Source organism: Protopterus annectens, chromosome 2.part1 (genome assembly GCF_019279795.1).
Source record: "Protopterus annectens isolate FY-2018-M chromosome 2.part1, PAN1.0, whole genome shotgun sequence".
Taxonomy (NCBI): domain Eukaryota; kingdom Metazoa; phylum Chordata; order Ceratodontiformes; family Protopteridae; genus Protopterus; species Protopterus annectens.
The window spans coordinates 1,063,649,434-1,063,672,208 of record NC_056729.1 but is presented as its reverse complement, the minus strand read 5'-3'; the positions used below and the strand labels follow the sequence as shown (position 1 = coordinate 1,063,672,208).

Sequence of the window (22,775 nt, the reverse complement as noted above, 5' to 3'; positions counted from 1 at the left end):
ACCGATCTATTAATAAAGTAATAACTTTTATAATAGAAGAGATAATATATAAATTAAAGTCTGGAAAAGAAATACCCCCTTGAGACCAGCTATTAGTATGTTTCTTTAATGCAATCCTAGGTCTGTTAGGTGCCCATAAGAAATTTAACATTAGTGTATTCAGTTTCTTGATAGTTATTTTTGTAGGTGAAAGTATTATTGATTGTATTAAGTATAAAATCTTGTGGAATATTATCATTTTAATAATTGCAAGTCTCTCCTCCATAGTAAAAAACATATTATTCCAGGTATTAAAAAGATTTTGTATATTAAGAAAACAGGTATTATAGTTATTATATATAATAGATTTAATATCTTTAGATAGTATTATACCTAAATAAGTTATCTGACCTGAGTTGGGTACATATTTAGTAAAATCACTAATGAGAGTATTTTTTCATGTATATATAGGTAGTATTTTAGTTTTTTCTTCATTGAATATTAAACCAGAAATACTTTTAAAATTCATCATTTTATCTAATAAAGACTGCATAGAAGAATTAGATCCTGCTGATGTAATTAGAACATCATCTGCAAAAAGTTGAATTTTTGATGTTGTATTTTCTTCTATTTCAAAACCCTCTATGTCAGTACTGTTTCTAATCAAATTAGCCCAAGGCTCCATTACTAAAGTGAATAATAGTGGATAAAGTGGACATCCTTGCTTTGTACCTTTAAGAATGGGTATTTTTTGTGAAACATATGTTCCTACCTTAATATAAGCCAGCGTTCCTTTGTATAAATGCTCAATTAAATTTACAAATGCATCAGAGAAATTTGTGCATTTCAGTAAGGTAAACAGATAGTCCCAACTTACTGAATCAAATGCTGAACCTATATCAAGACTAATAAGTGTTAAATCTTTCTTTTCCTATTTGCAAAATCAATTAATGTTAAAGTTCTTCTTATATTATCAAAAGTATTTCTATTTACAATGAAGCCCGTCTGATCTATGTCTATAATGCCGGGATAATTGTCTTCAATCTATCAGCAAAAATACTCATAAACATTTTATAATCAACATTAAGTAATGAGATGGGTCGATATGAAGAACATCTAGTTGGATCTTTATTAGGTTTTAAAATTGGTGAAATAAATGTATATTGCCAAGATGGGGGTTATTAACTCAGTTTGGGCCAGAATAAAAACCTTATGTATTAATGAATATGTAGTTTTAGAAAGGATTTTATATATCTCTGGTATAATACCATCTTTACCCGGTGCTTTGTTTGATTTAAGCTTATTTATTTGTGTAATAACTTCTGTATATGAAATACTCTTGTCCAATAGTTTAATCTGTTGTTTATTAAGCTTTTTATTCATGTTTGTGGTTATAAACTCCTTTATTTTATCTTTAGGTTCCATGTTAATGTTGTTATGGTTAATCTTGTGAAAGTGATTTCTAAATTCATCCAGTATTTCTGGTATACTAGAAACATTCTTCTTTTCCTTAGAGAAAAGATTTCTTTGATATGGTTTTGTTTATTCAATCTTTTGTTTTATTTTTAAGTCTATGTAAGTATTTGGGGCTTATTGAATAAGACAAAACTTGTATTTCTCTAAAGTTATTTTAACTTTATGAGTTAAAATTTCTTTGTATTTCTCATTTAGTTTGTTTATTTCTTCAATAACTTTCTTGTCCATAATATTTTCTTTATTATTATGTTTATAAGAGTCTAGTTTACTTTGAATATCTAACAATTCCTTATCCCAAGATTTCCTTTTGTTATTATACCATCTGATACTTTGTCCATATAGATATGATTTTAAGGCATCCCAAACATAGACAATGGAGACTTCAGGAGTATTATTTATGTCTAGAAAATGTTGTACTTCTGAAAGTATATATTCTTTATAGTCTTTTAGCTGAGTTAAGTATGCTGGTATCCTTTTGATCTGAACATTATGAGTATTTTTTATCATGAATTCGAAAACAATTGAGTTATGATCAGATATAGGACATGAAATGATTTTGGAATTAATTAAATCTGTTACCATCTGGTTAGAAATAAAGACCCTATCTATTTTTGAATAAGTTTTGTATCTGTTAGAAAAAAAGGTGTATGGTAATGATTTTGACTCTATCTGATTATTAATATCATTCAAATGATAAGAATTGGCAAAATCATTTAAATGTTTTGCATTAGATGTCATTCTTCTTTTCTTTATAGTGGTAGTATCACTTTCATGTAGTATACAATTAAAATCACCAGCTAAAATAATATCCCCTACAGAGAATGATATGATCTTATCAATATGATGTTTCACTGTATTAATACCAATTCCAGGTATCCAATATACATTAATTAAAGTGTAAGTCTTCCCATTAATTTGTATTGTAACCATACAAAACATTCCTTTGTCAATCTGATAAGACTTAATGGTTTTAGGAATGGGCATACTTTTATTCCATAAAATAGCCACTCCTCTTTTTTTCTGAGTGTGCTCTGAACTAACCAATACTGTATACTTATTAGTGGCTAGTTTATCAATATCTTTTTTCAAGAGATGGGTTTCTTGCAGGAAGACTAGATTGGCCTTGTGTAGATTAATGTATCTTATTAGGCTTGCCCTTTTACACGGATTATTCAATCCATTAATGTTTAAAGAAATTCCTTTTAAAGATGTCATTTGGCATTTTTAAAACTCAAGAATCTTATGATCGAAATAACAAATAACAAGATAAATAATGTTACATCTCCTCTTTTAGGTGTACCTTTAAACATAGCTGTATTTATTAAATCTCTTATGGGATTTTGTATAGGATTCAATTTTGTTTGTAGTGACAATGAGTGTACAAAATATATTGTGGATGTCAAAACTATATACATATAACAATGAACAAGTGAAAATAATGTAAGGATTAAACCTTGCATCCGCCTGGAGTTGAAAACTCCAACTTAGAGCAGTATTTACTACTCAAGTTAACCCCCTACCCTAAGCAGCAGTACCTCAGCTACCACCTTATCAATTTAATACTAGTTATATTTAACTGAGGTTAACAGTTTTCAATTCAATTATCTATCAAGACAAAACTACACATTTGGTAAAACAGCATCATATAAACTAAAATAAACTTTTTTTTTTTTTTTTTTTTTTAAAAACTGTTCATACTATTATATAGATCTATGTAATATATAACACTTGTATTCTAATAGCATTCAAATAATCTTAATGTTAGAAATGTCACTTACCTTTTTGAAGAATATCCAAGCTACACATTATTTGTCACGAAAAGTATTCCTTAATTTTACAAGAATAGTCATTTTATGTAGTTCTAATTTCTTCTGCAAACAGTCGTGTAGTTTACAACAAACAAGACAGAAAACCTTTTGTTTGTCTTCTACACTGTGGGAGTTGAAGGAAGTACTTCTACACTATTTGGGCACATGCAGGGTGCTATAGTACTAATATAACTATGACTCCTGTAATCTGCAAGTGCAAACAGTTTGTTACTTCTACTTCTAGCTAAAAGGGCAAACCCTAGATAACATCATCCCTCCCTTTCAGCATTTTAAGCTTCTCTTAGTGCTTTATGTTGCAACAATAAAAGCTGTATTAACACGATGCAGGCCTTATAGTACTTCCAGACACATTATTCTGCATCTCAGTGCTGTGTCTATCCTACGGTGTAGACTGTGGTTTCCATTAAAGGATCCATCTGAATTATTTTGCAGCTAGTTTAAATTGCTCTATCCAGAATATTCCTTGCTAAAAATTTCTTTGCAATCTTTACAGCTCCATCAAGGGTAGTAACAAAAATTTCCAACAAACTTAAAGAAAAATCATTTTTCTACACTTGATACTTTTTCTTCTGTTGTGAATACAAACTGACCATGCTAACTCTGAAAAGACAGGATAGTTAAACTTATTGACTACTGTAACACCATATACTCAGAGATATCTCCCTCTGTCCAGCAGCTGTGCATGCCTTCCTGTTGTGGGTATTTATTTTCTTTAGACGTGATTTTTGTAGCCTACTTTTAAGTTGCTAATATTTTTTCTGTAATGTTTAGGTTTCCCTTTAATGGATCTTCACCTGGCATTCAGTGCAGCAACATTCCTGTGGAGAGGGGAGTAATTTCTTAGAGGAATCTACATGTACATTGTCTACTAAAACACTGCACAGTAGCTGGATGATTTTATCTTTCATTTGTTGACTGCATTGACCCCAAAAAGTTTAACAGTTTTTTGTACCCCACATCAATAATATCTTCAGGCATGATATGTTGGCATTATAATGCTACATTTCCCCCTACATGAAGTTATGTTAAATAGTGTTTGAAAATTATTTGGCTTATGTTGAATTATATTATAAAAGAATCCTAGTTCATTGAAGGTATTGCCAACACTAGACTTTTTTGGGAGGAGTGGTAAGCCCCTTTTTCCCTTTCATTTTTGTGTCGTACCCCTGTATCCCTTTATGTTTTTAAATCCATGTTCCCTGCAAGTTGGATACGGGAAACAATTCTACACTTCTTTCAGTCATCTTTTTTCAATCTGTTGTGATTCATTATTCTGAACTACTGCCTCATAAGATCATACAACTGCCTTTTAGATTTGACACCCAGCCTATCTTGATAAAAAGAATCAAGCTGTTTAGAAAATGCTAAAACTGATAAAACGGGAACATGTTCCTAACAATTACATGTTGCAAAAACACTGAATTCCATCTTAGTAAAAGGTGCTAGAAAGTTGCCTGCCATCCTGCCATCACCTCTTGTGGCTATTCATGCTGTCTGTCCACCAGAGCTTCTTTTGCTGGATGAGGCAAGAGCCAGCTGGAGAGAGCCATCATCAAGTCAGGCAGGAAGGTGGTGCATACCTTCCTTTGTCTTACTTCTTCAACTTTGTCAGGCCGGTTTTAGTCTGGTATACTGAGGGCTTGGCTTAACTTGCAACCAGACTATGGCCATCCATATGTTTCAGAATGGACTGCATGTGGAATGTAATTGTCCTTCATGCTGCAAAACTACACAGGATGTCCCACACACAAGGACACATTATATGTGTAACAGGAATAAAGAACATACTGCTGAGTCTTAAGCCCTCCACTGACAGCTGATGTCCACACCTACATGATAGTGGGAACTGGTAATACCTCCCATCTGTGCATTTAAGCTCCTGCCAATGCAAGTAGAAGTTACCATCAGCAGCTTGGAGGATCAAAGCACACTCCTTGAGCACACTGCTGCATACCATGCATCTCCTGATGGTAGACAACTCTTTAGAATAATCAGACCAATCTATTCCCTGGATATTCACACCAGCTTTGACTGGTTAGTTATAATGTCCCCTTTTGGCTTCTCCAGCGGCCAAGCTACAAAATGAATGTAGGTTATGTTGCTCACTGTCAGGGATTTATCTGTCTGAGCTATGGAATCTCAAGGTACTGAAGACGTTTGATATATCTGACATACAGCTAGTAGCAGTCAGCTCTGAAAGGATCTCAAATCATGGTGTTGTATGAACAGAATATTTTATTTTCAGTGCATGTGTGTTATTTTGTTGCTGTGTAGCTGTCATTGATTTATTGTCTGCATTTACTATAGATAGGTGCACTTCTCATTTAGAAGGTGTTTTTAAATCATTTGTGTCTCAAAATTAAAAAAAATGTCCATTCTAGCAACTCTGTTACTATGTTAAGTAGCTGACACTAGTTATATGCAGAAATGGAGAACAAGATAAAATGCATTCGGCCAGATTCCAAAATAGTTGCTTTCAGTGTAAGCCTGCCCTGATTCTGAAACACTTGCTCTCAATTTGATTGAAGTACTTTGGTGTAAGGCCTGTTTGTAAACAGGCTTACACCAGGGGCCATATTCCAAAAAAACCTGCTCTCAGTGTAAAGTCCTCACTTAAATTGAGAGCAAGTCTTTTGGAATCGGGCCCATTATGTTCAGCACAGAAAGGTGATGCTTTATATAATGGATACTCTTGGAAATAACCATAGTAGTAATTTTATTCACTTATTTTTGTGTTTTTCATGTGTTTGTTTGCAGAATATATATCTGTATTGGCCACATATTAACACTGATTTGCTTACATTCAGACCTTTATTGTATCATGACTTTAAAATGACGTTTATTGTGTTGCCTGTGAATTATGCAATTTGTGTGCCATTAATTGCATGCCAGTCAAACTACATTATGTAAAACACCATCTCACTCTTTACAGAGTCAGAGCAAGAAGCCCTAGAAGATGTATATGGATTAAATGGACAGATAGCACACAAGATTGTTTTCATCCGAAAGTATGTCCCAAAAAATGTGAAACTTGTCCTGATTGGTCACTCCATTGGTTGCTATATTATTCTTAAAATGATGAAGCAGGAGCCATCACTTCGGGTAAGACTGTGAGGTTTCATTATTATGCTACTCTTTTGTGATAGCACTGAAATGTTTGGACTTGTTTGGCAAGCTGTGTTTTATAATTTATATTCAATGCTGATTAAAAACTTAAATTTGTGGTGCAGTGATTTTATCACCAGTCATTGCAAAGGTAGTTGAGAGGGCTGTTACCCCAAGCGTAGGCACTTAAGGGGTGTACCTGGCACTACAGAAGTTGTTCATTGATCCCTGAAAGCAGTGTATGTAATCATTTAAGCAGCTGTGATTGCAATCACAGCTGCTTAAATGAGAGTCAGTGTTTAGCTTGCTGAAGGCGGGTCAGTTGTTATTTATAAGATTTGCCATTTGGAAATGATTCCCAGTACTACTCAGAGCTAGATCATGGCCACGTGAGGCCTTAAGCAGGGTGAGAGATCAGGGCCCCCGCACATGTTTCCACCCAGCAGCCATTCCAGTGTCCCATTACTTGTCTGTCTCTCTCCCGTTACCATAAAACACTGTTCAAACCTGTTGGCATGCATAGTATTTTCTTCTTTACTTCTAGAGCGGTTACAGATATTTGGATTTCATTTAAAACTTGTATTTCAAATTTTATAGCACAAATACTGTAGCCATTTGCCAAACAAAAGAATACAGTCTCACAATGAAAACAGGCTTAGCATGAGCAGCAGTAAACTCCTCTCCCCTTGAAACTTACATTCATTTAAACTGCATTGAAACCCTCATTCATAGAAAATGCATATGGCCAATGGTGGATAAAGTGTACCTTTGGGCTATTTTCAAACCGTGGACACCTGCACACTTGTTTGGACCATGCATAAACACGTGTTCTTTGATTCAACTTCCTGATTGTATTAAATTATATTATTTGTTTAATACAGCATCACTTTTTAGAGTGTGTTTTAAATTTGTAGTTTTGTACATTTTTAACAGTAAGCAGTAAAACAAAATATATAAACCAGTAATGACAAGGCTAGCCATTTCAGAAGATTTCAACCATTATAATTCATTAATAACAGTCAGTATGCACAATCTCTGCAAATGTAAAAGTCATCTGAATAATTCCACAGTAAAGAGATCTGTCACTAATGAAGAGGTTGCTGCTGGCAAACAACTTCTTGTTTCAGTGCTTCACCTACAAATTCAGTGTCTGCTGCCCTTGAAGAATAAATTGCCTGTGTTCCATTAAAAAAAATGGTGTGCTGGTGATATGCAATAGGAAATGTCTGGCAAACTGACAACAGATTTATATTTACTAAGCATGTCATTCAACAGAGAACACACTCACCCACTTCCCTTATGTCACATAGTTGTGTAAGCAATCAATCTACCTGGTGTGGAAAGACCTACCACCTTGTTTACCAAAGACAAGTATACTACCTGTTGCTCCACTGATACTGAACAACACAACTATGATACTTTATGACTGACATTTACAGACTATAATCGTCAGTTTTTTTTTTTACAAAAACAAATAAATTAAAGGAGACCTGGAAGTTGGTGTGGAAGTTTAAGGCACTTGCTTGCCAATAGACAAGGCTCAGGATTTGACTCTGAGCAAAGTCCCTTTAGTCAGTCCTCCTAATTAGGACATTACACACACACACACACACGCACACACACACACACACACACACACACACACACCTGATGTAACTTGCTGTACTCACTCATTGTTTTGGCTGCTACACATGCTGTGTTTTCTGGACAATCTCTTGCTTGGTTCTAAATCTCCACCACAAATTAGCATAACCCTCTGGTTCAACATCTCCATTTATTGGCTCTGATACCCTACACTAAATAAAATTTCTCATGGCTTACTTAAGGACATTTTTCTTAGTGCTGAGGTTTCTGGAGCTTTCTGTTCTTTACATAAGTCCTACCTGTGAGGTCCTAAAACCCTCCTGTGTTCTTACAGAAAGTCCCCCATGAAGTCCTAAAGCCTTGCTGTGTTTGCAGAAGTCTTCAGGCTTGTGTTATTTATGGAAGATTTTTAATTGTCATTTGTTCCCACAAGGCAACACACACCCCCAGCCAACATGTGCTCTAGGCAGCTGCCTAGGTCGCCTAGTGCTGGATCTGGCTCTGGTACTACTTGCAGACTTGAAAGTCAAGATCTGATGACATTTTTGGTGTGTGTGTGTGTTTTAGGAACAAAGAGTTACTATGTAGATGCTTATGCAGAAAGTGTGATACATGGCTGAGGAAGGGGCACCAGATGACCTAGCTACTGCTCTCATCCTTGTAATAAAAATGTCTATGTATTGTGAAACTTGTAATGTATGAATGTAAATGTGGAGCTTTTCTCCCTGAGCCTCCACTGATAAGGGCCATTTCTATACCAGCCGGACTTTCATAGTCAACAAAGACGAATAAATAAAGGGAGAACATGTAAACTGCAACTAATATAGTGACTGAAGGCAGTGGTTTACCAGGAGCTGTGAGGCAGAAACCTTAACAAGTGTCTCACTTTATCTGTTTACATCTTAGGCTGATCAGTTTTGCCTCTGGGTGGCACTCCAAAGCCTTTACCCTGAATAAAAATTATGTTTTTCCCTGTAAACCACCTTGTTTTAATACCTGGACACAATAGTGTAAGTTAGTGGCCGTTCATGGATCAGGTACATGGTGGCATAAAGAAAGGTGAGCTGACAGATTTGTTTTTGTTGATCTCATCAGGGTTTTTGACATTGTAAGTTAGTGGGCTCATTTGTGGACTCTGGGGATGTTAGTAGTTACCTGGTAGGAAATTGCGAGCTAATGTGGGGTTTCCCTTTTGAAATATGCTGTATTGACCTCTGCAATTACCAAGGCTCATCTTTTGGTTCCTCATTTTTCTCTTTCTTCACCAGTCAGCCATATATGGATCTTCCTGCTTTTTGTATAGATAAGGTTGATATCCATAATGGTCAGTGTTACAGTAGCCTAAGCTATGAGGTTACCCCAGCTTCACTGGCAATCTTCAGAAATCTTTTGAGCAACATCCAGGAGCACTTGGAAATACTCCTATAAAAAGCAACAGGAGTGCCAAAAAACGTCAGAGCTTTTTTGCCACTGAAGCAAGTGCTTCTCAGCAGTCCATCTGTCATTTGGCTGGGATCTACAACCTGACAGATAAGTCTCATTGGGGGAAAGCCTTCCTTTCTAAACTGAAATTTAAACGGAATATTCTATTTTGACAGGAATTCTGTGTGTATGTGTTTATGGCCCTAAGAGAAAAGAACAGACATATTTATTTTATATGTTATGCGTTCCTAGTTACAAATTTTGTAAACTTTTTGTGAGGAAAAGTTTTCCTTCTGATTAAAACTATACTTATTTCATAGTTTAGAGTGTTGGGGAAAGATATTGTGTTGAAACGACAGTTACTTCTCTTGCATACTCACAGATGCTTCAGGGTTACACTACCAAATCTCAGTTCTTCCTCCTCGGATTACTTATGGAGCAGCAGTCAATCTCCTTGGTATTACCTTCCCCTGCACACAAAAAGTAAAGAGTTGCTAAGGAGTCTTGTAAGGATGCTCCTTTGTTGCCTTAATCGTTGGGAGTTGGTGTAATTATTAAACTGTTTACCTCACATGCACAAGGTATAGGGTTTGAGTCTCATCTTTGGTCACTGCCTTGTTATTCGCTAGGCACGTAACAGTCTATGGACTGATCATGTAGTATTTATCTATAAACCTAAGCTGCTGGTGGGTGAGTCTGCAGTGAGAGGTTATTGTTCTTGAGAGCACCTATCTTCTTCTTCCCTGAGTCCTCTTGTAGCATTAACAGCCACCAAAAACTAGGGGACAGCCACATCCTATGCAGCTGTAGGAAAGCCCAGTGCAAACCACTTTTATCACCAAGTGGGAAAGAGGCAGGTTTTAAGCCAGCAGGAAAATTTCTGCAGTCGGGTGCTTTAGACTGAATTGTTTCTGCTTCAGTTTTATATTCTGCTTATTATTTAATATTTAAAGTTGGATTCTGTGTCTGCCCCATTCCCCACTAGCTCATTAAACTAAAGTTTCTGAAAGAGCTCCAATATTGACATTATTTGATTGCATGCCTCTCTAGCTAGCCTGCAGTTTTTTTCCAACCCTGCCACCCTTTTGCAGTGGTGGTTTTATAAGGCTGTGTCTCTGACCTTCACCCCTTATGGTAATCTGATTTTCAAAGTCCCTCCCTCCCTCTTTAGTTGCTGTTGTCTGTTTTATAAGCTGTTTGTGTACTCTTCCTGCCCATTGCTTTCCATTGATCCATGATACTGAGTGCCCACCCAGCAAACCGCTCCAGCAAACCAGTATTGCTCTTGAGTAAATGTCCTTTACTACATATTGTCTCCTCATTTTCCTAGAGCTCAGCAAAGCTTGGAGTCTTAGCCTGCATTCCAGAAGTGTTTTACTTGTATCCAGTGCCATCCATGCAAATTTATGTAGCTTTGATTGCTAAATTGCACTTGCTTAAGTTAGTTTGAATGACCACTATTGTTTCCTGCTTTTACGTGTGCATTTCACTGAATTTTTTTGTAAAATAAAACAAAAATAAATTATTCTTCCTCTCACTGTTAATAATGTAAGAATATCTTGAGATCACTTTCAGCAAGGGATTTCCAGTTAGCTCTTTAATTGGTCTGTGGTAACATTGCACTTGTGGGTCCCTTCTACTTTGTTTTTATATGAGGAAGACTGGGTTTATTCATTTTTTGGCAAGATGTGTTTGCCTGTTCTATCTGAGTTGGGAAATATACAAAAGTTCTCGTAATGTAATCATTTTATTGGCCAGAGGGCTTATTAGTTAGTTTTCTGTTTTTTTTTTCTATGCTGCTGTAAATTTTGCTCATTTGAATGGGTTAGCTGTGCCCTGTACACTAGCAAACACCTAAAAAGCAAATTTCCCCTGTAGAGAGTTCCATAAAACTGTACCTGTAAAGAAACAATATAGAGAAAATACCTTGCATGCTGATAAGCGTAGAGCAGCTAGATGGGCTGTGAGTGGCAATACCTACAGATTTAGTAGAATTCAGTACTGTGTAAATGTTAAAAGTTAGTAGAATTTAGTACTGTTTAGCATAATCTGACCCAGTAAAGCACCCTTAATAGTGTTTTAACCCATATACATCACCCTCCTTGTAATTCATCAATCAAGGGACTGGACAGTATGGCTATGCAATTTCCTAACTTCTCTGTGGGCAGCTTAGTGGATATAGGCATCTTGAGACAATGTAGCATTTCTCTCGTTTACCAATAACCACTTAATCTTATGAAAAGCAGAAACTGTGTAAGAGGTGTAATTACACAATGTCACTGGAGGCTGAACTCTTGCATAGAAGCGCACATCAGGTTATTGAAACCGCACTCACAACACCTACCTCACATAGCACACAGCACATGCACATAGACTAATGTATGCTGAGGCACTTAAAGCATTCTTCCTAACAACAAAGATCACTTTGATTGCCTGTTAAAACTATGCCTAGCAAGCCCAAAGGCCTCAGAAAAAACATCTAACACCACACATACTGTCACTCTCAGTGGAGCCCCAAACACTAAGCCCCTAAGGCAAGCAAATACACTTCCCAGGACTCTCATCAAAGGGGCTCCATCGTAAGATATACTAATGTCTGTCTAATCAGGCTGAACAAGGAGACGGTAACTGTTAGTTGCTTATCTGGAGCCAGGATCCACCAAATCGCACATGCACTCAAGTCAGTTGCACAAAGGTTCCAGTATGATTCCATTATAGTCCATGTAGGTGTAAATGACCTGAGGTGTACCTCCCTGGACTATATGAAAAGAGACATTATGGCGCTTTCATACTATGTGTCTCAGGCTGGTTTGAGCCTAGCATTGAGCAGCATATTACCACTACTGAGGATGATGATATGAGCAGAAATGATTTTAACAACTGGCTGTCTTTCTGGTGTCATTCTATGAGAGTCCAATATTTGTCAGCTTGGGAGGCCATGGTTAACAGACAGTGTTGCTTTGCCAAGGATGGTCTTCACCTTTCCCCTCTAGGCTTTCGAATACTAGATAAAACTTTATCTACCCCCACAGTGCTTTTTTTAGGCAATGCCAAATTGACAAACCTACCAACATAGCAAATCAACTCAATTCAACCTCAAGGTGTTACTGCTGGCTGTCAAAATCCTAAATAAAAAACTTCATTCTCTCAAAATCATCCTCACACTCAAGAATATAGACATCTGTGCAGTTATTGAGACATGGTTTAAAGTGGCAGAGAGTATTCCAGCAATGCAAGGTTTCAGTGCCTTTCATACTTTTAGAACAGTAGCTGCAAAGACAAATGCTAAATGTGGAGTTGTCTCAATCTACATCAGTAACAAGTATGCCTCTAAGGTGGACAAACAGAATGATGTACTAGAGTTCCTGCAAGTGCAGATCACCATAGACAAAATCCCGTAGCATATCCAAGCCAGCTGTAGGTCATCCTCCATGTCTCAAAGACCTCACAATGGGAACTTCTGGATGCACTTACCATCCAACCTAACACCCTACTCATCGAAAACTTTAATTACCTCTCTATAGACTGGGAATCCTACACAGCCTCAAATCTACAGGCACAGAGATTCCTGGACTTCATAAGTGCAAACACCCTTGACCAAATAGCAAATATGCCCACTAGAGGCTACAACACACTGAACCTCATGCTCACAAATATGGGAGAATGCTGCACCCCCCCCCCCCAAAGGTCTTGTCCTCCCTGATAAGGTCTAACCGTAAAGTTGTCTCCTTGAAAATCAAAATCAACTCTTTAATCCCATTAAAATGAGTAACAATTAGGAACTATTCCAAGGCAAATTACCTTTTCTTAAGTGATGGTTTGTCAAAATTCAGTGCCCCGAAAACCTTGAGAATACAGCAGCCTATTCTGAAATGCTCTCAGAAACTCTGTAAAACCATGTCAATGGCTGCATAGAGGCTACTGTACCTACCAGAGGTAAGCCCAGGACTAGCCTCAGAAACAAAATGCCCTGATGGCATTGTAAATTAAATAGGATATACAACAAAAGGAAACAAATTATGGCAAAATCAAGAAGGGTAGTTCCCATAAAGATAAAGCTTTCTCGTCAAACTAAATATGCAACTAAGAGGGCTAATTAGGTCAAACAAAGTCAACTTTGAGGTTAAGATAACCTTCCAGGTGAAAGATAATCTTAAGAGCTTCTTCAGCTATGTTGAAAACCTCAATGAAAGTACACAGCAGTGTGCTGAACTTGCGGTTAATGGTGCCACATTCACAAACCCTAGTGATATAGCAAACCTGTTAGCAGACAAATTCAGTTGCAACTTTACCACCCCACTCCCAACCATTCCCACCAAAATACCCTCATAAATAACCCCTCCAACTATAACTAGGGAACATGTATTGGCTGTTCTTGCTAAAGTCAAGAGCATGGCCTCAGTGGTCCCTGATAACATTCCAGGATGCCTCATGAACCGTCTAAAGTAAAATATGACTTATCAGGACTTCTGGGGGTCATTATTTAATTATAGTCTTAAAATAGGCTTTGTGCCACATGAAGGGAGGACTGTGACAGTCCTTCCCCTTCATAAAGGAGGACCTGAAACAGATCCTTGAAACTATAGACCCATTGGTCGAACTAGTTTTATTTGCAAAGCCATGGATAGAATTGTCAACAGAAACATTGGAGACTTCCAAACACTAAATCCATCCCAGTTTGGCTTGGTGAAAATAAGGTAATGGTTACTGAATCTGGTGGACTTCCTTGAATAGGTCACTAAGGCAATGGATGAAGGGAAACTGTACATACTGCCTACCTAGATCTGGCTAAATTATTTGATGCAGTACCCCACTCTGCATTGTCAGCAAACTTACAGAACTAGGTATAAATCCTTTTTATAACACAGTGGATAGCTAGCTAGCTCATTGATATGACCCAGGAGATTAGAATCAGTGAGGCCACTTCCACAATATAGCCAGTCACTAGTGGAGTCCCCCAAAAGAGATTAAAATCCCATGAGTGAAGGAGCTTCACTCATGAGATTTTACTCTCTTTTGGGGGTAAAATCCCATGAGTGGAGGAGCTCCCTGGTCAGCCTCAGTAAGAAGCTGAGCTCCCATAAAAGATCCTCCAAAGCTAGCTACGAAAACAAAATCGCCACTGATTCTAAGGTCAACCACAAAGCATTATATAGCTATGTCAAGAATCTTAATGGCAACTCCCAGATCTGCTCTGAGTTGCAGCACAACCGCATGCAAATTACAGAACCAACTGATATTGCCAACATCCTGGCAGATAGTTTCAGTGCTAATTTTACCCCCTCTCACCCCCTAAAGGGCCCATATCTATACAGGAAGAATGCAGAGTCCCTGTAATCACATCTGTGCAGGTAAAAGCTGCACTCTCTAAAACCAAAACCACAGCATCCATGGGACTGGACAACATCCCAGGCTGCGTTTTACATGAACTTCAGAACGAACTGGCTCCCTACCTAAGCACCATGTTCAGTCATAGTCTCACATCAGGCTTTGTGCCCACTGAAAGGCGCACAGCAACAGTTATCCCACTCCACAAAGGGGGAGCCACCACTGATCTTGGGAACTATTGCCCTATTAGCCTGATGAGCCTCGTCTTCAAGGCCATGGAACATATCTTCATGGAACTCATAAACAAAGACATTGGTAACCACGAAACTCTGGCCCCATCCAATTTGGGTTTGTGAAAGGCAGATCATGCCTTCTGAACCTGACTGACGTCTTTGAGGCAGTCACCAAAGCCATAGACGAGGGTAAGGTGGTTCACACAGTCTATCTTGACCTCGCCAAGGCTTTCGACCCCATCCCCCATTCTGGAATTATAGCTAAACTCACTAAACTAGGTATAAATCCCTACATCACAAGATGGGCTGCCAACTGGCTCACTGACAGAACCCACACTGTAAAAGTTGCAGACTCCAAATCTGACTTCAAACCAGTGACAAGTGGAGTACCACAGGGTTCAGTCCTGGGATCTCTCCTGTTTGGTATCGACTTCTCTGAAGTACAGGCTAGCACAGAAGGACTCTGGCTAACGAAATTTGCAGATGACTGCAAACTGGGAGCCATAGTTGAGTCCCCAAATGATGTGGACATCCTACAGAAGGGCCTCACTGAGACAGATGCCTGGTGTCAAAGGCATGGCCTCAAGCTCAATGCCAAAAAGTGAATTGTCATCCCCTTTGGTAAAAACTCTGTACCCATGAACTACCACATAAACGGCAGTCTACTTAACGCCAAATGTGTAATAGGAGACCTTGGGACCCAGGTGGACAGTAGTCTCTCCTTTGATAACCACATCGCCACAGTAGTCAGGAAATCCTTCTATGTGGCACACCTCATCACAAAAGGGTTCTCATCCAGGAAAAAAAGAGGTCATTGTTCCCCATTACTCGGCACTCATTAGACCCATTATAGAGTACAACACCCCTTTTGGAATGTGCCTCACAAGACATCTGCAGCAGCTGGAAAGGCCACAGAAGTACCTCACAAAGAGGATTACTGGCCTCAAACAGATGCCCTACACTGACCATCTCAAAAAACTCCAGCTTTTCTCTGTAGCATATCGCCTAGTCTGAGGAGATCTCTGCCTAGCATATAAAGCTATGTTAAACCCAGAGCTGTTGGACATGCTACACCTAATGAAATCCCAGTCCCGCTGAGCTACACCTTCTAGGGACCTAAACCTTGCCACCACAATAAACAGGACAGGCTGCAGGGATAGATTCCTGTTCCAGAGACTTCCTATACTCTGGAACAAGCTACCCATCTATGTCAAGTAAAGTTCTTCATTAGCACTCTTCAAGAAAAATCTTGATGAGTGGATGGGAAATAGGAAATACACCCCAGGATCACTTCTGTGGCTCTGCTCGACAGGGGCACAGGACATTAACTTTCTTGGGTGCCGTACGCCAGGGAACCTTGTTGGCTAGGCTTACTTAGGCCCTTGGGCCAATAGTCTAGTACCTACCTATGAACCTATATGCTGTGCTCACACCGCTTTGGCATCTACTTCTCTGATATCAGAGGCCTTTGGCTAACCAAGTTTGCAGATGATTGCAGACTGGGAGCAGTCATCTAATCCCACAGGTTGAGAACACCCTTCAGGAAGGTCTGACACAGACAAACACTTGGGTGCCAAAGCCATGACTTAAAACAATACCAATAAATGCATTATAGTATCTTTTGGGATATCAGCCACTCCAGGTAACAAAGTCTTCAATAAAACACCATTAAAAGTTAATTCATTAGTCAGGGATCTGGGAAACATGTAGATAGTAAGCTAGACTTTGATCCACATGTGTCCAAGGTAGTAAGAAAATCCTTCTATGCTGCTCAGCTTGTAAGCAAGGGCATGGCATCTAGGTCCAGAGAGGTCATCATATCACTCTACTCGGTCCTCATCAGACTCATCATAGAGTATATTGCCCCATTGGTATGTACCTGATCAGATACACACAGCAACTGAAACATGTACAATAAACACAATGTCCTATGCTGATTGCCTCAAAGCCCTGTTTCTTTCCTCTGTATCATATAGACTTCTGAGAGGTGACTTTTGCCAGACATGCCACATCCTATTTTGATGAAGCTGTTGCACGTCCACAAAACAAACATCCTCAAAACTACAAGATTAAAAGACCTAAATTTTGCTTGCGACATAAATAGGAAATGTTACAGAGATGTATTTGTTTCTCAGAGAAGTATATACTGAACAGAAGTGATCCCAGTACTGAGCCCTGTGGCGCACCACTAGTAACTGGCCTCTTTCTGGATCTGGATTCAGCCACTTTAATCACATGTGTAATGTCCATGAGCCAACTGGCTATCCATTTGGTGATGTAGGGATTTATACCTACTTATGCTAGAGTTTGGTCAAGCAGGGAATTGTGTCAGATGTCTTGACCAAGTCGAGGTAGTCAATATGTACTGTTTTACTGTCATCCATGGCCTTAGTGACATTTTCAAAGAAATTCAAGAGATTCAGTAAGCATGACCTGCCCTTGACAAAGCCAAATTGGGTCAGGTCCAATGTTTGGATGTATCCTATGTCATTATTTATCAGCCCTATGATTATTCTTTCCATGGCTTTACATATAAGATTAGTCAAACTTATGGGTCTGTAATTTCCCAGGTGAGTAGATGGTCCTCCTTTATGCAGAGGGATGACTGTTGATGTCCTTCACTCTATTGGGAGAAAGTCAGTCTGGACACTGTGGTTAAATAGAAATCCTAATGGCCCTAAGTCCTGATTTAAGCTGTTTAAGAGGTAACCTATTGTCGGCCTCCCGTGAAGCCATGTTTTTAGCTTTAAAGAGTACAGAGGCTACCTGTTCTATGGTGACAATTGGCATTGGAGTGGCAGAGGGTATTTCTTGGGGGAGAACTGGGGGTGATAGAAAGGTAAAATTTGAGCTGAATTTGTTGGCCAGCAGATTTGCTATATCTTCCAGCTGAGTATAGGTGATGCCATCTATAACTAGTTCTGCACATTATTGAGTATTGCCCTTAAGATTGCTGACATAACTGAATGAATGCCTTAGCTAATTCCCTGATTTGCTTGTTTGGATAAATGAGGGACTTTTTCTGCTCTGTTGTACACATTTCTCTTACTTCTTGAAAGGATTTTTTCTTTCATTGTACATCCTATTGATACCAGGGGTCCACCAGGGTGGTATGTTTTTGCGGTTTGACCTGGATTTATTTCTGTTTCTATGCAGTTGTATATAGTTGCACATGGTTTTTGTGTACACCTTTGCAGAGGTTTCTGTGTTTTCTGGATTTGTTTGGAGCTTGGAAACTAGCTATGCTGGCCTTTGTAGGGGTAAATTTTACCTTAGTGGAGTTCATAAAGATTTTGGGGTTAGGTGAGGGGACTAGTTTTACCTTTATTTCAAGGGAGACTACTTTGTGATCAGTTCTTAACACTGAAGACATCACACTAAGGGGTGCAGCACTCTCCCATATTTGTGTGTACCACATCTAGGATATTTATTCCCCTAGTGGGAGTGCAGAATAGCTGCTCCAGGGCATTTGCATTTACAAAGTCAAGAAATCTTTGGGTCTGCATGTTAGTGGTTGTGTATGCTTCCCAGTTAATGGAGGGGTAGCTAAAATCACCCATGAGTATGGTATTAGGCTGGATGGTGAGTGATTCTAGTAACTTCACATATGATCCTCTTGGTCCAGCAAAGGTCTTACAGATCACAGCATTTTGTTGCCATGCCATGAGACAGTGAATCTTAAGCCTTGGGTAGAGATGGAAAGAAAGCTTGTTTCTGTGCGTTGTAGATACTTAAAATCCTCAGATTATCTCACCCTTCCAGATTTCAGTCCTAGCCAGTAGGTTAAATACTGAAGATGCTTTCTTCTTTCTTTGAGCCTGCTCTAAAGGTTGATGTGGTTATGGCTTTTTCTTTGACTTCTTGAGTGGGCTTCCCTGTAGCCTGCCACAGTTTTGACTATGCTAATCTTATTTTTAGGGCCACTGGTTCAGATATATGCTTGACAGGATGACCTGGCTATGTCCATCTTCCTTTGAAGAAGAACTCCTACATTTCATCCTGTATGTCTCTTTCATGGGAAGATTCTTTTTGATCAGCATTTCCATCACATGATAGATAACTGCAGAAGCAGAAGTAGACTCTCAGCATTGCTTAGGACCATTATGACTCCCTTGAACACCTTCTGCCACCTCTTCTTCTATATCCAGACAAACCCAAGAAAAGAAGCTACCTCATACACTAAGGAAGACATTTAAGCATCAATAATCTTTCCCTCTTCCATGCTGACTTAGTCATACTACCAGGATTCCAAGGATACATCAGTTGCAGTCCCGACTGTATTCTTCAGCTGTCTGTAAAGGTTGAGTTTGCCCCAGCTAAGAAGCATTGCAAAGGACCAGCAAGTTCTGGATTTGGTTAGGTAGCCACTTCATAGAAACCCTGGGTTCTTCCCTGGAAAAGTCACTGCTATGAGACCAAGCAGTTTCCACAAAGAAATTGGGATAGACCCAGACTCTAAGTAAATTGTCTGAATGAGGCCAGGTGGTCTGCTCCTGCCACTTTGTGATCCTGAAAGGGATTAGAGAAATTCTGTATCTGCTGGACATCAACCAGTTCAACAAGTACATGTGCTGTGTTACGTTTCAGATTTTGACTGTCCAGGGTGGCATACCTCTTTTGCCAAGAGACCACATGAAGAGTGTCACTATAGATGGTTGACACCTTCAGGCACAACAGCATCTGGGATTCAAACAGAAGGCTGCTTTGATTTGATCTGGTTGTGCATCAATTTCAATAATTAGTGTTGCCATTTGGACTTTCCTCTATACACAAAGTGTTTACCAAGGTGTTGCCCAAAGACTTACAGAAAAAGAGTCTCCATGTATTCTACCTAGATAACTGACTGCAGTGACCAGCTTAAGAAATTCAGTGGTAGCATCCCTGGAGTACAAGCTCCTGTCTGTATTTTTTAGAAGTGGGGTAGGGGAGTTAACAGTATATTAGGAGATGCCTTCCGATATCAAAGGATTGCTTCATCTGTGAAGGGCATTTGTTGTTGCCAGATGAGAGAGCCCAAGAGTTTGTGTATTTGTTAGCCTGAATGAGGACATAGCAGACTATTCCAAACCAGACCATCTTATAAATTCATTTTTTTTTGTCACTATCTTCTTGTTGCCATTTGCAGACCCAAGGATACGTTTGTTGCAATGGGTTGTGAGGTGTCAGTAGTTGCAGAACCACTATATGCTTGCACTTCTTATGGTTTCAGGACCTTGTTGGAAGGATACAGAGATGTGGATGATTTCTGCTACCCTACCCCCCCCCCCTACACACACACACACACGTGGATCTTCCATACCTAAAGCTAAACCCCTTCCAGCTTCTGGCGATGGAGGCTTTGCTAGTGGGTGGGAAGCTCTTCTCTGCTTCCCTACTGGTCAACAAAGGTAATCTCTTATGCTAGGATCTCCACTTCAACTAGCTGGAGCTAGAGACAGTCCTGGTTTTAAAGTCGTTGGAGGGAAACTACTTCTGCGGGTTCCTCCTAGTTTGGTCCATCAACTCCTAGTTTGGTCCATCAACCAGTTCATCATATTTTACTGTAACAGTCAAGGAAGCATGGTGTCAGAGCCCATTTGCTGAGAGGCAGTGCACATCTGTCAGCGGGCCACAGGCATAATTATCACTCTTTTGTAAGGGTTCACATCCCAGAAGAAGTGAAAATTCTTCCAGTTCTGATGTTGCAAACATTGGGACCATATCTGCTTAGAATCTTCTGAACTAGGGAAATTAATGTGTTTTCCATTCAGAAGAATATGGTTCTTCCTGTGGTTTTCTCAGTTGAGCAGGACACAGAGGAGTTTGTAGCGGCTTTGTTTGCCATCACATGGCAATAGAGATTCCTGTGCAACTTCCCACCATTTCCAGTGGTTCCTCAACTCAACACAATGTTTAGTAGGACGGGTCAAGGTTATGTCTTGTTGTCCCATACTGGCTGGGAATAGTGCAGTTTCAGGCTCTCATGTTCATAGTGATGTAAGCAGCTCTCCCCGTTTTAAGCAAGGGATCCCCAATGGTAGAAAAACAAACATCTCCTCTTAAGGGCTTGAATTCTGTTCTAGACCCTCTGGTTTGACCTGATCTTCCTACAGGGATGTATAAAGTGATTGCAGGTATTAGGAAACTTTCCATGATCTACTCTGCATTGTGGAAGGGTTTCTTTATATATATATATATATATATATATAAAATAAAAACAGTACCTGATACAACCCCATTTGAGGTGGGTCTGTATCAAGTTGTCGAACTCTTAAAAGTTCAAACGTTATATGGTCGACACCATATGATCGAACTTTTAAAAGTTTGAACATTTCAACGGAGATCTCCGTACAGTGTGGAATGGGAAGATTTACCTTTTCGGCACTGTAGTGTGATCTCGGAGTTGGTATATTTAAAGAGCGGGGGTTGTGGGGGGTGCAGCCACCACTTGGGGTGCAAGCCCCCCTGCTTAAATCGTTCAGTTAAGTTTTTTCTTTGGTTTATTTTTTTTTATTACATTTTCGAACTTTTAAAAGTTTGATCATATGGTGTCGACCATATGACGTTCGAACATTTAAAACTTTGATAATGTAATATAGACACGTCTGAAGCACCTGTAATGAATTTGTCTTCAATTACTTTATAATCAAGATGCCTGTTCCAACTTTATGAACAAAAGAACTGTGAAGTAACATTGGCTAGTCACACCTACGCTTGTGTCAAATATGTGGATGGCATCCTTAAACCCTTAATACAGGAGGAACCACAAATTTGTAAGGACTCCTGGAATTTTTTGGAGAATATAAATCAAATTGAGTACAATTTGAATTACATCTTTCTAGTTGTTGATGTGAAAGACTTATACACCGTTATTCCCAATCAACTTGGAATAGAGTGGACTAAAAACTTTATGTTGCTTAAGAAGGCTGGCAACATACAGATGTATCTTGTTGAAACCTTATTAGATTTGGTGTTATCTAACAACTTTTTAGTTTTCAAGGATGAATTTTTTCTCCAAAAAACTGGGATAACCATGGGGTCCCCTTGTGGGTGTAGTTTTGCAAACAGCGTTATGGCATACTGGGAACATCAATGGTTGTTTAATAATGAAATGTACAAACAATGTGTCACTTGGTATACTAGATACCAAGATGACATGTGTTTTATATGGAAAGGACTTCAAAATCAGATACCGGACTTCATAGATAGTATTTCACGTATGACTGACTTTCTTGAGTTTACTTATACCATAGGAGTTGACGAAATTAACTTTTTAGATGTGAAAATCAGTAAGGATAAAGTTAACAATAAATTTAAATCTACGATTTACAGAAAACCCACTCATTCAAATAGTTACCTTCATTTTACTAGCAGCCATCCCTTTCATCAAAAAAGAGGTGTTGTAAAGGGGCAGTTTGTCAGAGCGGCTAGGATGATCTCAGACAAACAAGATTTTATCAGTGAATGTGAGAATATCAGTAAAATGTTTTTTTGTAGAGGGTATCCTGACACTTTGATTAATGAAATCATGTACGAAGTGCAGGTTAAAAGAGAAACTGGATATTTTAGGCCCCTTTTGGGTGGTGGAACGATGCAAAGGTCAAAGAATGATACCACAAATATGACTATTATTGAGCCACCTAGTATCAATTTTCTTTTTACATATTGTATTGACCACAAAGTCATTAGGGAAATTATCGTAAAGAATTGGAGTATTATATTGGAAGATAATGCATTAGTTAAATTAGTAGGACGACAACCAAAATTTACATACAGAAGAGGTGTTAACCTCAAGAATTTGGTCGAGATGACCACGCTTAAAACTAAAGACAAGGTTGTT

The 22,775-nt window shown here is 38.7% G+C and overlaps 1 protein-coding gene across 1 annotated transcript in view; it reads left to right on the top strand.

Moving 5' to 3' along the window:
- Nucleotides 1-22,775, top strand: part of LDAH (lipid droplet associated hydrolase) — a 1,619,373-nt gene that overhangs the window by 878,779 nt on the left and 717,819 nt on the right. Inside the window, exon 5 of the mRNA XM_044062623.1 lies at nucleotides 6,217-6,386. Within this exon, the coding sequence (XP_043918558.1) occupies nucleotides 6,217-6,386 (170 nt within the window). The remainder of the gene's footprint in view (nucleotides 1-6,216; nucleotides 6,387-22,775) is intronic.